At 39.3% G+C, this 12,868-nt stretch overlaps 1 protein-coding gene across 1 annotated transcript in view; it reads left to right on the top strand.

Annotated features, from left to right (window-relative positions):
• LOC147170328 (syntaxin-3-like) overlaps positions 1-12,868 on the top strand; it is a 63,337-nt gene that overhangs the window by 20,717 nt on the left and 29,752 nt on the right. The window contains exons 8-9 of the mRNA XM_086081927.1: positions 11,920-12,054; positions 12,538-12,648. Of these exons, the coding sequence (XP_085938053.1) occupies positions 11,920-12,054; positions 12,538-12,648 (246 nt within the window). The remainder of the gene's footprint in view (positions 1-11,919; positions 12,055-12,537; positions 12,649-12,868) is intronic.

Raw genomic sequence — 12,868 nt, forward strand, 5'->3', positions numbered from 1 at the left:
CTCCTAAACTAAAACTATACTGTGGCTATACAAAGTTACAAACAAAAGTTCACACAGAAGACAGGACAACAAGGCTGAGGACTAAGACTGTGATTGGCTAAAGTGACTCTGACAAAAACAATTTGGCACAAGACAGGGGAGACACAAACCATTTAACACATGAGTGTAATGGGAAACAAGTGGACACAATCAGAAATCAGGGTTGACACTGACAACACATGAGGAAGGGCAAGTAACCTGAAACGAAAGGAGAGTCAGAATTAAGATAAGATAAAACAGGAAATGACAAGACAGTTAAAGCCCAGACGAGACAACCTCACCGCGGTGACAAATAGCTTGTCCTTGCACTTCTTTAATGTCTTCAAAAATTACCTGTATACTTGAACTGAGAAATATTAAACTCGAGACCCTTTCATATAATGTGAGTTCATGATTACATATTTGCCGTTTTTATTTCAAAATCCTATACTGTACATACAGTATCCCATGTGTTGTTAAAACAAGTTTTGCAGTGAAATTCAAATGATCATTCTTAACACTTGTAAACATACACATTTGCCTTCAACACTGAAGCCAAATAAAAATCATACAAATGGAAACGTTTCTGAACAATGTCTGTGTCTATCAGTATTACCACTATTTCTGATATTAAGATGTGACAAAATCTTCGTTTTTTTCTGGCTAACAAGATAAAGCTAAACGTTTAACCGATTACATATAATGTCAGTGGCTGTGTTTTAATAATGACCAAGCTAGCAAGTTATGATTATTTTTTATTGTATGAATATGTTGACCCAACCATTCTGTTTGCACAGATGCCAGCATGCAGTCAATCAAAGCTACTTCTTGATCCATCTCTAAACGGTGGCACATGGTGTGACATCAAACCTGCTTCAAAAGCGGCTGTGAAGTCCAACAAATGAGTTCTGAAAGAATTTCACTGCAATCACCTTTGGGAAAGTGACGAAATTATGCTTTCTAGACGTCTTCTAATTTTGAGTTTGAAATGTTAAAGGAGAACAATTTAATCCATATTGAGAGTTATTTGAAATAGTCAAATCAAATAACAACATGTATCATTCAATAAACAAGATTGTGCATCATTTGAAATATTTTATTTGATGTCCAGAAGAGCCGTTTCTGCATCCATTGCTGTGGTTGTGTCAACATCGATTTGAAGATCAGGGGGGCATTCCATCAACGCAGCTAAAGAAAGCGAAGCTGATGCAAAAAAAGAGGCTGGAAGTGAAAACCATCTCTGAATAAAGCGCCAAGTCGTTCCACGTAATGTAAAGCACTTTGAATTGACCTACATATTCATTCTTCACTGTTACATCTCAACAGTAGCCAAAAGCGATCATGGCAACAAGTCGGCAAGTAGCCTATAACGATATATAGATAAAAAATAAGACTAAATAGGTGTTGAGCTGTAAATATATGTTGCCTACCATTGTAGCCACCAGAAAAAAGACTAAGCCCACTGCCACAGGTGGGGGACCTCCGCCTGCTACATTCACATCAGCAGAAGATCTGGTGCTAAGCAGCAATCTGGGGTGGGCACTGATTGAGGTAATATAGGGACCCATTTGGGTGGGAAGGCATTTTTTATGTGACTATATTTCCCTCGATTTATGTAGAGCACTTATAATGATGATAATAATTATAAGGCATCTTGGAGTTACATTTGATGTGTGACTTGAATACTATATTAATTAGTTTAATTAAAGCGATTGATTTTGTAAACAGTGAAAGTGGTGAGATGATTTTCATGGACTTTTTATTTTTATTACATGAAATAAGTGATGCAAGTCTACCCTCTAGGGTAGTGTGCTAAATTACATATTATAAAAAACTAAATGTGCTTAAATGTCATTGATCAAATACAATGTCGTACAAAAGCAACTATACCATTTTAGGTGCTACACAAGCGCAGAAATCCACGTTACGAAACAGTCTTTTGATGTTTTTTTTGACACACAGCTAAACTAAGCTTGACAGTTAACCTGCTCTGGAGCATTTTAGGTCTGCAGCATAAATGTCCATGGTTACTGAGTTGGCATTGACATAAACCACATTGATGGAATGGAACACTGACTTAAAATGAGCCAGGTTTATTGAAATGAGCCAGCCTTTTCCGCAGCATGAATTACCATGGTTACTGAGTTGGCATTCACATAAACCACCTTGATGGAACGGAACTCTGATAAAAAATAAGCCGGGTTCAGCGAAACAAGACCGGCTTGATGGAATACCCCCAGGTGTCATCTCCTGTCTCTTGGCTGCCTGCTGATGGAGTGGGTCATCCTTTTCATTGATGCTTCAGCAGTGTCTCCAGCAGTTGTCTCCACCTTTTGAGCAATATTTTGAAACTTATGAGATTATTCTAATTTAATTAAAAATGAATAAACTAACATTTGACCTAGTTACTTAAAGTTAAAGTAGCAAGGTGACAATGACACGTGAGTATGCGCATGTGAAGGTGTCTGTGTGCATATGTGCGTGCGTGTACTCATTAATTCACCTAAAACTAAAATTTAAAATCCCATACCGTTCACCTAAACCGAATACTTCAGAATCCCGCTAGAGTCGTGAAGTTGGCAGGAGACCCGAGGAAGGATCAAAGAAAAGAAAGAAAAGTGAAATCTAGCACCGACCAGACATCACCTACTACCCACAGGGTTACCAACCAGAATCTTTCACCAACCCCAGAAACATCTAAATTCCAACAAATTAGGGAGACCTCAAGAGACCAAAGGAAAGAATGAGGAAAGGGAGGAAGGATAGATGAAGCAGAGTGAGATCCACAGACATCTCCCTCCACCGGTTCAATGACCAGAGGAAGAGCAAACCCAGGAACCCGGAGCGCCCCCCACCCCCAGCCCATTGCAGCAGAACGGGGCACGGCAGCCCCCGCTCGCCCCGCTAACCCCCCCCCCCCCCCCCCCCCACACACACACACACCCGCCACCACCCAGTGTATATACAAGTCTGTGTGTGTGGTGCATTAAAATTGGGAGCAGGTGAGGTGGAGCAGAGGGAAATTATATCCCCCCGCTCCAATCCACCTGCTTCCCAGACGAGTCGGTGAGTGTATGTGGTGCATTAAAAGAAAATAGGGGGGTGGGCGGTGGCACGGCGGGGATACAGATGGGGGACCGCAGCACTGCTTAATACTGAGGTCTGCGCCAACCGATGGCTCCCCACCCCGACACACCCGCCCCTCCTACTTGTGGGGTGCATTAAAATTGGGCGTTTCGTTGTAGGGCAAAGACGGTGTCCCCACCATACCCCACCCCCCCCAAAGTGTGTGTCATGTGCCCGATGTGTCTATTAACAAAGTGTATTGTGCAAAAATAGTGCAGTGAGTTAAGAGGAGCGACCAGCGGGCCTCTCCCAATCCGGCGGTGGCAGGAGGCGCCCCTGCCCCCAGTAACGCCCCACCCAACCACCCAATTGGACCCCGGCGGGCAGTACTGGGGCCCGCCGAGGTGCCAGGAGGCTCACTGGAGCGGGGCAGGCACAACACATCCACTCGCCTGCCCGGCCCCCTGAGTCCTGGGCCAGGGATGGAGCCCCCGGCCCAGGGGAGGGGGAGGAAAGCGGACAGGGGAGGGGGACGGGACGGGAGGAGGAAGGCGGACAGGATAGGGGGACGGGACAGTAGTGGAGACGACAAGAAGGGCACCACCCTGGACACCAGGGAGATCACCACAACTTAGCACCCCCCCAAGAGACCCAGGGAACATATGCAACAACATATGCAACAACATGAATATTGGTCGATATTCAGAGTTTGTTTATTTTTCCAGTTAACAAGAATTGTTTTTTTACAAGTGTAGATTGAAATTGTTTACGTGGTAAGTCAGTTGTTGTTAGGTCACCTAGGAAACACAAGTTTGGATATAAAGGTATCCTACAGTCCAATATAGCGGAAAGTTTCTCCAAGACTTTAGTCCAGAAATATATAACCGGAGTGCATAACCATAGAGCATGAAGATAAGTGGCAGTGTTTTGTAAACACTGGAGACAAATGTCGGAGTCTGAGAGTCCCATTTTCTTCATCATATATTGAGTAATATATGTTCTATGAATAATTTTACATTAGATAATTAATTTGTGTGTTTTGTCATTTTAAATACCTTTTCACAAACTTTAATCCAAAAATCAGATTCCGGAGCTATAGACAAGTCTGTCTCCCATTTCAAGATGGGTAAATACATTTTATCTGTATACAAAAGTAACATATATTTTTGAGAGTTTTTTTGTTGTTGTCGGAGAAAGCTTTGTAATATTTGTTTAGCTAAAACAGGAGGTTGGAGCATACCCCGAAGTTTTGGAATTTGTTTCTCTATCATATTTTTAACTTGCAGATAGTGTAAAGAAATTCTGTTTTTTATTTTGTATTTTTGGAGCAAGTTTGTATATGATATAAACATATTATCTAAGAAAAGATGTGTAATTCCTTTCTTCTCCCACACACCTAAATAAAACCATTGGTTGTTAAGTTGAAAGTCGGGGTTATGCCATATGAGAGAAAGCCCGCAGGGCTCCAATTGGGATTTTATCATTTCTAGTGCCTTCCACCAGGCGGGCAGGATTTTTAAAACAATTGTGTCGCTTAATCAATGTTGTAATAAAGAGTAAATCTAAAAGTCTGAGGTTATTACAATCCTTCTGTTCTAGTTCCAGCCAACAGTTAGTATTTATGTTGGGTTGTGCCCATAAAATTATTTATTGTAGCTAGTTAGCTCCGGAAGTGGAGTGAAGTTTAAATGAATTAAATCACTTAATTTAGGTGAGGTTTTTATGCCTAAGTATTTTAAATTATCTAGGAAATGAGTCGTGTGGGTCCTGGTTTGCAGGGTTCCATGAATTTTCTGTCAATAGTTAGTAGTGTTGATTTTGTCCAGTTAATAGAATAATATGATAAATGTGAGAATGTAGTTATTAAGTTAAATACTTCCCCTAACAAGATAGCAGGTTTTTCTAAATAAAAGAAAATATCATCGGCATGTAGATTAATTTTGAGTTCTGTTACCCCAGAGTGAATTCCTTGAATCCTTCTTTCCTGGTGTATAGCTAATGCCAGCGGCTCAATAAATATTGCAAATAATAAAGGGGACAGTGGGCATCCCTGTCTTGTGCCTCTCTGTAGAGTAAAACTCTGAGATGTAGTCCCATTAGTAGTAATTGTAGCTTTAGGAGAATCATATAATACTGACACCCAGTGAATAAATGACTTCCCAAAGCCAAATGTATTCAAAACAGCAAAGAGGAAGGACCAGTTAACTTTGTTAACTGCCTTTTTATCATGTCGCTGTGACATGCTAATAAGGTAAAGAGCCTCCTAATATTATTTTAATAAAGCCTGTTTGATCGCTATAAATGATTGTCGAGATGACTGTTTCTCGTCGAGATGCGAAGGTCTTTTTCTGGCTTTAATACAATTTTATTGCTGCTGTATTCATGTGTAGACATATGTAACCATTAGTTTTAATTTCTGTTACTACTCTTAAGAATAATGGAGCAAGCATTAACCAAAAGTGCTTAAAAATTATAGCCAGATAACCATCTGGGCTAGGTGCTCTGCCATTAGGCATACATCGTTATTAGGGGCATATAAAGCACTGTACAGCTCGTTTATAGTGAGTGGCGCATCTAACATATCTTTATATTCAGTAGATAACTGAGCTATATTTAAGCTACTGAGGAATGCCTCAATATGCTCAGCGATAGGCTTGTTCGTTTCTGAGTATAGGTTGCGATAATGGTTATAAAAAATTTGATTAATTTTTTCTGGTGATTGTGTGCATTCACCAATTGTCTCTTTAATAGCCGTTATAAGAGATTTGTCCCGATTGCGTTGAAGTTGGTTTGCAAGAAATTTACCTGATTTGTGATTATATTCAAAATTGTTGTATCTCAATTGTTGTATTATAAACTCTGTCTTTTTGGACAACATATCATCTAACTGTATTTTTGTATTTTGTAAGTCAGTCCATATTTGGTTATTTGGGTTTATTGCGTATTCATCCTATGCGCATTTAATTTTATCCTTCAGGTCTTTTTCTAATTTTTTATCCTGTTTTTTTTTATAAGATGAATATGATATAATTTTACCTCTAATTACCGCTTTCCCAGTTCCCAGAGAAGCGATGCAGATAAGTCTGGAGAGTCATTTATTTCCGAAAAGTCTGCCCACTCTCTTCTTATAATTTTGTCAAACTCTGCGTCATTTAGCAGTGAGATGTTAAAACGCCATGTCGGGGGTGGTTTAAAGGTATAATCAACTTGTAGGGTGAGGGAGACTGGTGCATGGTCGCTAATAATAATAGGATGTATTTTTGTAACAATTTTATCAGCAATAGAATTTTTTGTAAGAAAATAATCTATTCTTGAAAAAGAGCGCGGAAAAGAAGGTAAATTCCTTCATAGTCGGGTTTTTAAGTCTCCAGCTGTCGACGAGGCCAAAATCATCCATATATTCCCCTATTACTTTAGTAGATTGTAATTGCCTTATACATGTTGTATTATTAGAACAATCTATTAATGGATTTAAGAGTGTTAAAGTCTCCTCCAATGATAATAGTAGAGTTCGCTACTAAATCAAACAGCTGAGAGAAAAATTTGTGGGAAAAGGCCGGATCATCGTTATTAGGGGCATATAAATTACCAAATATATATATTTTATTAAATATAATCACCTGAATAATAATGTATCAGCCCTCTGGGTCTGTTACTGTATTATTTAGAATAAATAATACATTTTTATGTATGAGTATACAGACTCCTCTTTGTCTACTGTTATAAGGGGCAGAGTACACTTGACAAAAATTCTTGTCAATAAGTAATTTTTCTTCTGATTTTTGTAGATGGGTTTCTTGTAGGAGACAAATATCTGTTTTTAATTTTAAGAAATGGTCTAAAAATATATATATCTTTTTGCCTGTGAGTGAGCACCACACACATTTCAGGAAACCAGAACTAATTTATGCATACAAACAATATAAACTCAGTCCTGTGTATATATCTGTATAGGCTACTTGTTAATATTGGCATGTTAAAGGATATAATCAAAGTGGTTAGGTGGTTGATGTGATTTTTGTGAAATAAGAGGTGTAAGTGGGAGGGAGTTGGATGTGAAGGAAATTGGCAGGGGATTAAACATGTAACAATACACCAGTAAATGGTAACCTAAGCGAGATTTTAAAAATATATATATTTTAGATATAGTTATGTATTAATATTATATTTGTAATATAGCCTATACATAATAAGTATTCATATTTTAGGTTTTACATCCACATATATATGTATACATCTAATAATCAAACAAAGTTCAGTTCCACCATTGCCAATTAGAACAGCCAGGGAGTGGAGTTGGGGTTCCGGAATAGTTGGACATCGATGTATAGTTTATCAACGCCCATCGTAGTCCATTTACCCTCCTGCCTATTTAGTCTCATTATGGGAAACTGTACCTTTTGCCGCTCATTAATCCCTCTCGGGAATTGGTCATTCATCCCGAAAGAGGATCCCACAGTTTAGTAATATGTACCCACAGTTTACTAATCTGTTCCCACAGTTTACTAATCTGTACCCGCAGTTTAGTAATCTGTTCCAACAGTTTAGTAATCTGTTCTCACAGTTTACTAATCCGCACCCACAGTTTAGTAATCCGTATCCACAGTTTAGTAATCTGTATCTACAGTGTAGCACGTCAATAGGAAACAAAGAAAAACACACAAAGAAGAAACGGTATTGTGTGACGTCATGTTGGAAAGGATACTGTTTAATAGCTCTCTGTGCTAAAATTGCCATAAAGTGAAAAAAAGAAGACATATAAGGTGATTCTTTAAGTAGACCACACCGATCAAAACCGATTGCTCGGGACAGGAAGCCCTGCGGCAGCTGGCACACTGTTTTAGCTCGCGCAAAAAAGCTACTAATGCTAACATGTAATGTGAAGAGTAGTATACATGACCCGTGAAGCACTCTGGCTCTCGTCATAGATCCTCCAATATCGGCAAACCTATACAGTATTCAGTTTAGCTTCCACAGGTGCTTCGTCTGACAGGAGAAATTGATCAATTTGATGTGAGGATTGTGTATTCTACACTCTAAAAATGGATTGGTAAAAAAAAAACTGCCAATCTAGTTGGTTAAGATCATATTGGCTTGATTGACCAATAGATTGGTCAGACATTGACCAATCCGGGTGGTTACGGCCATACCAATTTTATTGGTTAGCTAAACAACCAATGAAATTGGTTACAGTAGAAAGTGACTTAGAAATATATTTATTACATCAATTTATTGTATTCGAAATATATTTATTATATATATTAATTAGTGTCGTTTTTTGGCCCCCGATTCCAATACCCAGCTTTGTACTATCATGATGCCGATACCATACCGATACCTACGTTTTTTTTTCTCAACATGAAAAAGCTGTCCTTCCATTGGTTCAGAGCATTCAAGGGCCAATAGGATATCTTAGCTTGGCATGCAGTGAACATGTCACACATCAGTGAATGTCGTGCATGAGCAAGACACAAGATGCGGCATCCAAAGTCCTATATTAGCGTCAGAATTAATGGTATCGGCATGTTACTTGTTAGTGCCTACCGATACCGATACCACTGTTTTAATGCAGTATCAGGGTCTCTGCCGATACCAGTATCGGTATCGGAACAACACTAATTATAATATAAATATAGTGTTTAAAAGTGGAAATGTGTGTCTAGATAGATCACTATAGCGTGACTGGCCCAGTGGTAGAGTGTCTACTCTTAGACTGGGAGGTTGTGGGTTCAATCCCTGGCCGGATCATACTAAAGACTATAAGAATGGGACCCATTTGCCTCCCTGCTTGACACTCAGCATTATGGGTAGGAATTGGGGCATTATATCACTAAATGATTCCCTGCTGCTGCTCACCGCTCCCTCAAGGGATGGGTCAAATGCGCAGAATGAATTTCGCCCCACTTATGTAGGTATGACAATCAGTGGTACTTTTTTCAGGAATCCTGCGGGTCAATGTCAGCCTCTAACATAGATTAACCAATATCTTGGTCAGAATGACCCATTTGTATCAGTTGGCCCAATCACCAATATATATTGGTTGAAAACACCTACCATTCTAGAGTGGTTGTTTTAACCAAAGGATTTGTCGGACACATAACTACCAGCTAGATTGGTCAAATTTAACCTTTTTGGGGGGTGGGGGGTGTGGATTAGTATGACCAATCTGTTTTTAGGGTGTACAAACAATGGATAAGTCAAATGAGCAGCGATGCTGAAGTTGGCTCTACCGTTTCCTTCCCATCTTCTTTTCTTTTATCAGCCTATATTACCAAACCTAAACCGAAATTGCATTTACTGGCCTGAAGATGGCAGTGTTTTCACAGTTTTACATTGGTGAAGACGTTGGTTTCCATGTTGCCTACAGTTTTAAAAAACACTGATTTTAACCTGATCTAATTTCCACAAAATCAAAATGGCATGGAGTTTCTTGCCTGTTTCACACTCAACACTACTCCAGTTTTCAAATAAATCAAACTTGTATCTATATATTTGAGTGTTCTTCTTCGTTTCTTATTACGTGCTTAACTGTGGGTACTGATTACTAAACTGTGGGAACAGATTACTAATCTGTGGGTGCAGATGACTAAACTGTGGGAACAGATTAGTAAAGTGTGGGAACAGATTGGTAAACTGTGGAAGAAGACTAGTAAACTGTGGAAGCAGATTAGTAAACTGTGGTAACAGATAAGTAAACTGCGGGAAAAGATTAGTGAACTGTGGGTACAGATTAGTAAACTGTGGGAACAGATAAGTAAATTGTGGGAACAGATTACTAAACTGTGGCTACAGATTGCTAAACTATGAGTACAGATTAGCAAACTGTGGGAACAGATGAGTAAACTGTGGGAACAGATTATTAAACTGGGAACAGATTACTAAACTGTAGGTACAGATTAGTAAACTGTGGGAACAGATTAGCAAACTGTGGGAACAGATTGGTAAACTGTGCGTGCAGATTTGTAAACTGTGGGAACAGATTAGTAAACTGGGGGAATAGATTACTAAACTGTGGGTACAGATTGCTAAATTGCGGGTACAGATGACTAAACTGTGGGTACAGATTGCTAAACTATTAGTACAGATTAGCAAAAAAAACCATACCCTGGCACTAGAGAGCCTCCATAAATTTAGACTAGTTTGTGAACAATATTTGAGAGAAATGGTGATATTGTGTATGTGGAAAATGTTTTAGATCTTTGAGTTCATCTCATTAAAAGTGGGAGCAAAAACAGAAGTGTTGCATTTATAATTTTGTTGAGTGTACAACCAGTCCAGTTTGTATATCATTATGCCCTCTTTATTTAAGTGAGATGTGAATTCACTTTGAAGAAATGTTGAATGATAAATGCAAATTTTATCACTATTGTCCGAGCATGGCTGCGCAAACAAATGCATGAGATGGAGTTCTTGGAGAAAAGTGGGCGTGTTTAGTCTGCATGTTTGTGTGTTGGGCTTCCAGGGGCAGTACAGGGGTGGGTCTTCACTCATGTGTGTGTATGACGTGCATTGAGTGAGGACCACAGTCGTTTTCTTGAGTTGGGAGGGGCTGGTGCTTTGAGAGCAAGAATGAGCTGGAATGCTCAGGGATGGGTGAATGGAGGAAAATATCATATTGGCAGTGTTTTTAGTGAGGAATTTTAATTCTAATATGGCTAAAAGCTAAAGAAAAAAAATATATATCGTGATATGGGCCCTTTAACTCATTTGCTCACAAAAACGTATAAATATGTTCTATTTTAAATGTTTTAAGTGTCCCAAAGACGTATTTATGCTTTTTTATATATATTTATTTTTATTTTTATGCTAGAGCAGGGACAGGCAAGTTCGGTCCTAGAGAGCCGCAGTCCTGCATGTTTTCATTGTCTCCTGCCTCCAAACCCAGGTGTTTCAAATCATCATCTCAAGAGCTCACTTCCCCACTAAGTGTGGCGCTCCAGACGTGCTGGAACTGGTGCCTGCACCGAGGCTTCGCTGCGGCTAGCCCAAAGAGGTGCTCTGTGCCCGGCATGCTCTTAAGAAGTGCCGGCCCAAGCCTCCATGGGGCCCTAAGCAAAATTTTATTTTGGGGCCCAGGATCACCGCCAAGAATAGTGATTATTGGTCATTCCTTCTGCTATAAAGTTATTTCATATTTTGCTCTTTCATTATGAATACCTATGTAAACTATATGTGAGACTTATTGTTGTTAGATTGCAACCCAGAATAATTATGGACATCAAAGTGAGAACACTGAGTCTGTTAACCCTGAAATGCGGGAAACTCTGCGTTTTCCGTTTCAGAAAGGGAGGCAACTAAAACCAGAGAAAAAGAGGTAACTCTAGCCTGTTTCATAAAAAAAGGTAACTTAAACTCTTGGTCAGTTACCGCAGTAACAGAGTCTATGAACCTAACCTGGTCGTTTTTTTTTTTATGCTAGAGCAGGGATAGGCAAGTTCGGTCCTAGAGAGCCGCAGTCTGCATGTTTTCAGTGTCTCCTGGCTCCAAACCCAGGTGTTTCAAATCATCAGTTCATCATTACGCTCTGCAGGAGCCTCTCAGCTGTATTTGAGGAGAGAGACATCAAAAACATGCAGGACTACGGCTCTCTAGGACCGAACTTGCCTATCCCTGTGCTAGAGCATGCAGAAGGCTTTGATGCAGCCTCTCAACTGCAAAGAACGGTTGAAGAAATAATAGTTATTACAAAAAAAGCCAGCAGGTGGTAGCAGAGCTAAAGAGATCAACCAGAGGCCATGTTGAAAATAAGCTGTCTGCACTTGCTTGAGGCATGTTGCGTGATTATGCTAGCAAGCAGAATGTATTCTTTTTTTAACAATGTAATCTTTTTCACAGATTATGGATTCAAATTTAAACCAGCAGGCCTTGAATGAGATTGAGGCTCGTCACAAAGACATCATTAGGTTGGAGAGCAGCATCAAAGAGCTCCATGACATGTTCGTTGATATTGCTATGCTGGTTGAGAACCAGGTATGTGGCAAACGATTGCAAGCTCAAACAAAATGAGTTATTCTGGAAAAAAAAAGCTCTCTTTAAGCGAAAACACTGCTTAGAATTTTGTATTTTGTGTATTTAAAAAAAAAATATTCAGAATTCCCTCAGGATGAATGAAACCTAAACTAAACAAATAATTTCTATGCCAATTTGATCAACAATAGAGACGCAATACAGTGAGGACTGAGGAGAGTGGTGAGTAAAAGTTGTGAGGAAAATCATGACATGCCTTGAAGAAAACACCCTTTTTGTTTGAATTCCTTAATGTTATTCTCCCTCTTTGAGGTTAATCATTCGTACTGTGACATAATCTAAATTTAGCAAATGAATGCCTTGGAAGGGGCTGGGGATGGGGCGGGGGGGGGGGGGGGGGGGAATCACAATATATACATCATTATCTGTCATCTCGATAATGTGTGCCAGTATTTGCTTTACATTTTGTGTTCTTTCATTTCTCAGGGTGGGATGATTGACAGAATTGAAAGTAACATGGACCAATCAGTGGGCTTTGTAGAAAGAGCAGTGGCTGACACCAAGAAAGCAGCGAAGTTCCAACAGGAAGCACGCAGGGTAAGTGTGGCTTGATTTTCTCAAGTTAATTATTTTAAATATTTAACTTGTCATTAGTAATATTTTTTAAAACAAGCAAAATTGTTTATTCTAGGAGTAACGAGAAATACTATTGACAATATTGTACTGAATAGTATACTAAAATATTTGACTTAACAGTGATACCTTGCGTAGCCGGGTATTAAAAAAATACAAATAATTTCCCTCCTCCCCATGTAGA

Source organism: Leptonotus elevatus, chromosome 8, assembly GCF_054856555.1.
Source record: "Leptonotus elevatus isolate MCC_2025b chromosome 8, RoL_Lele_1.0, whole genome shotgun sequence".
NCBI classification, from domain to species: domain Eukaryota; kingdom Metazoa; phylum Chordata; class Actinopteri; order Syngnathiformes; family Syngnathidae; genus Leptonotus; species Leptonotus elevatus.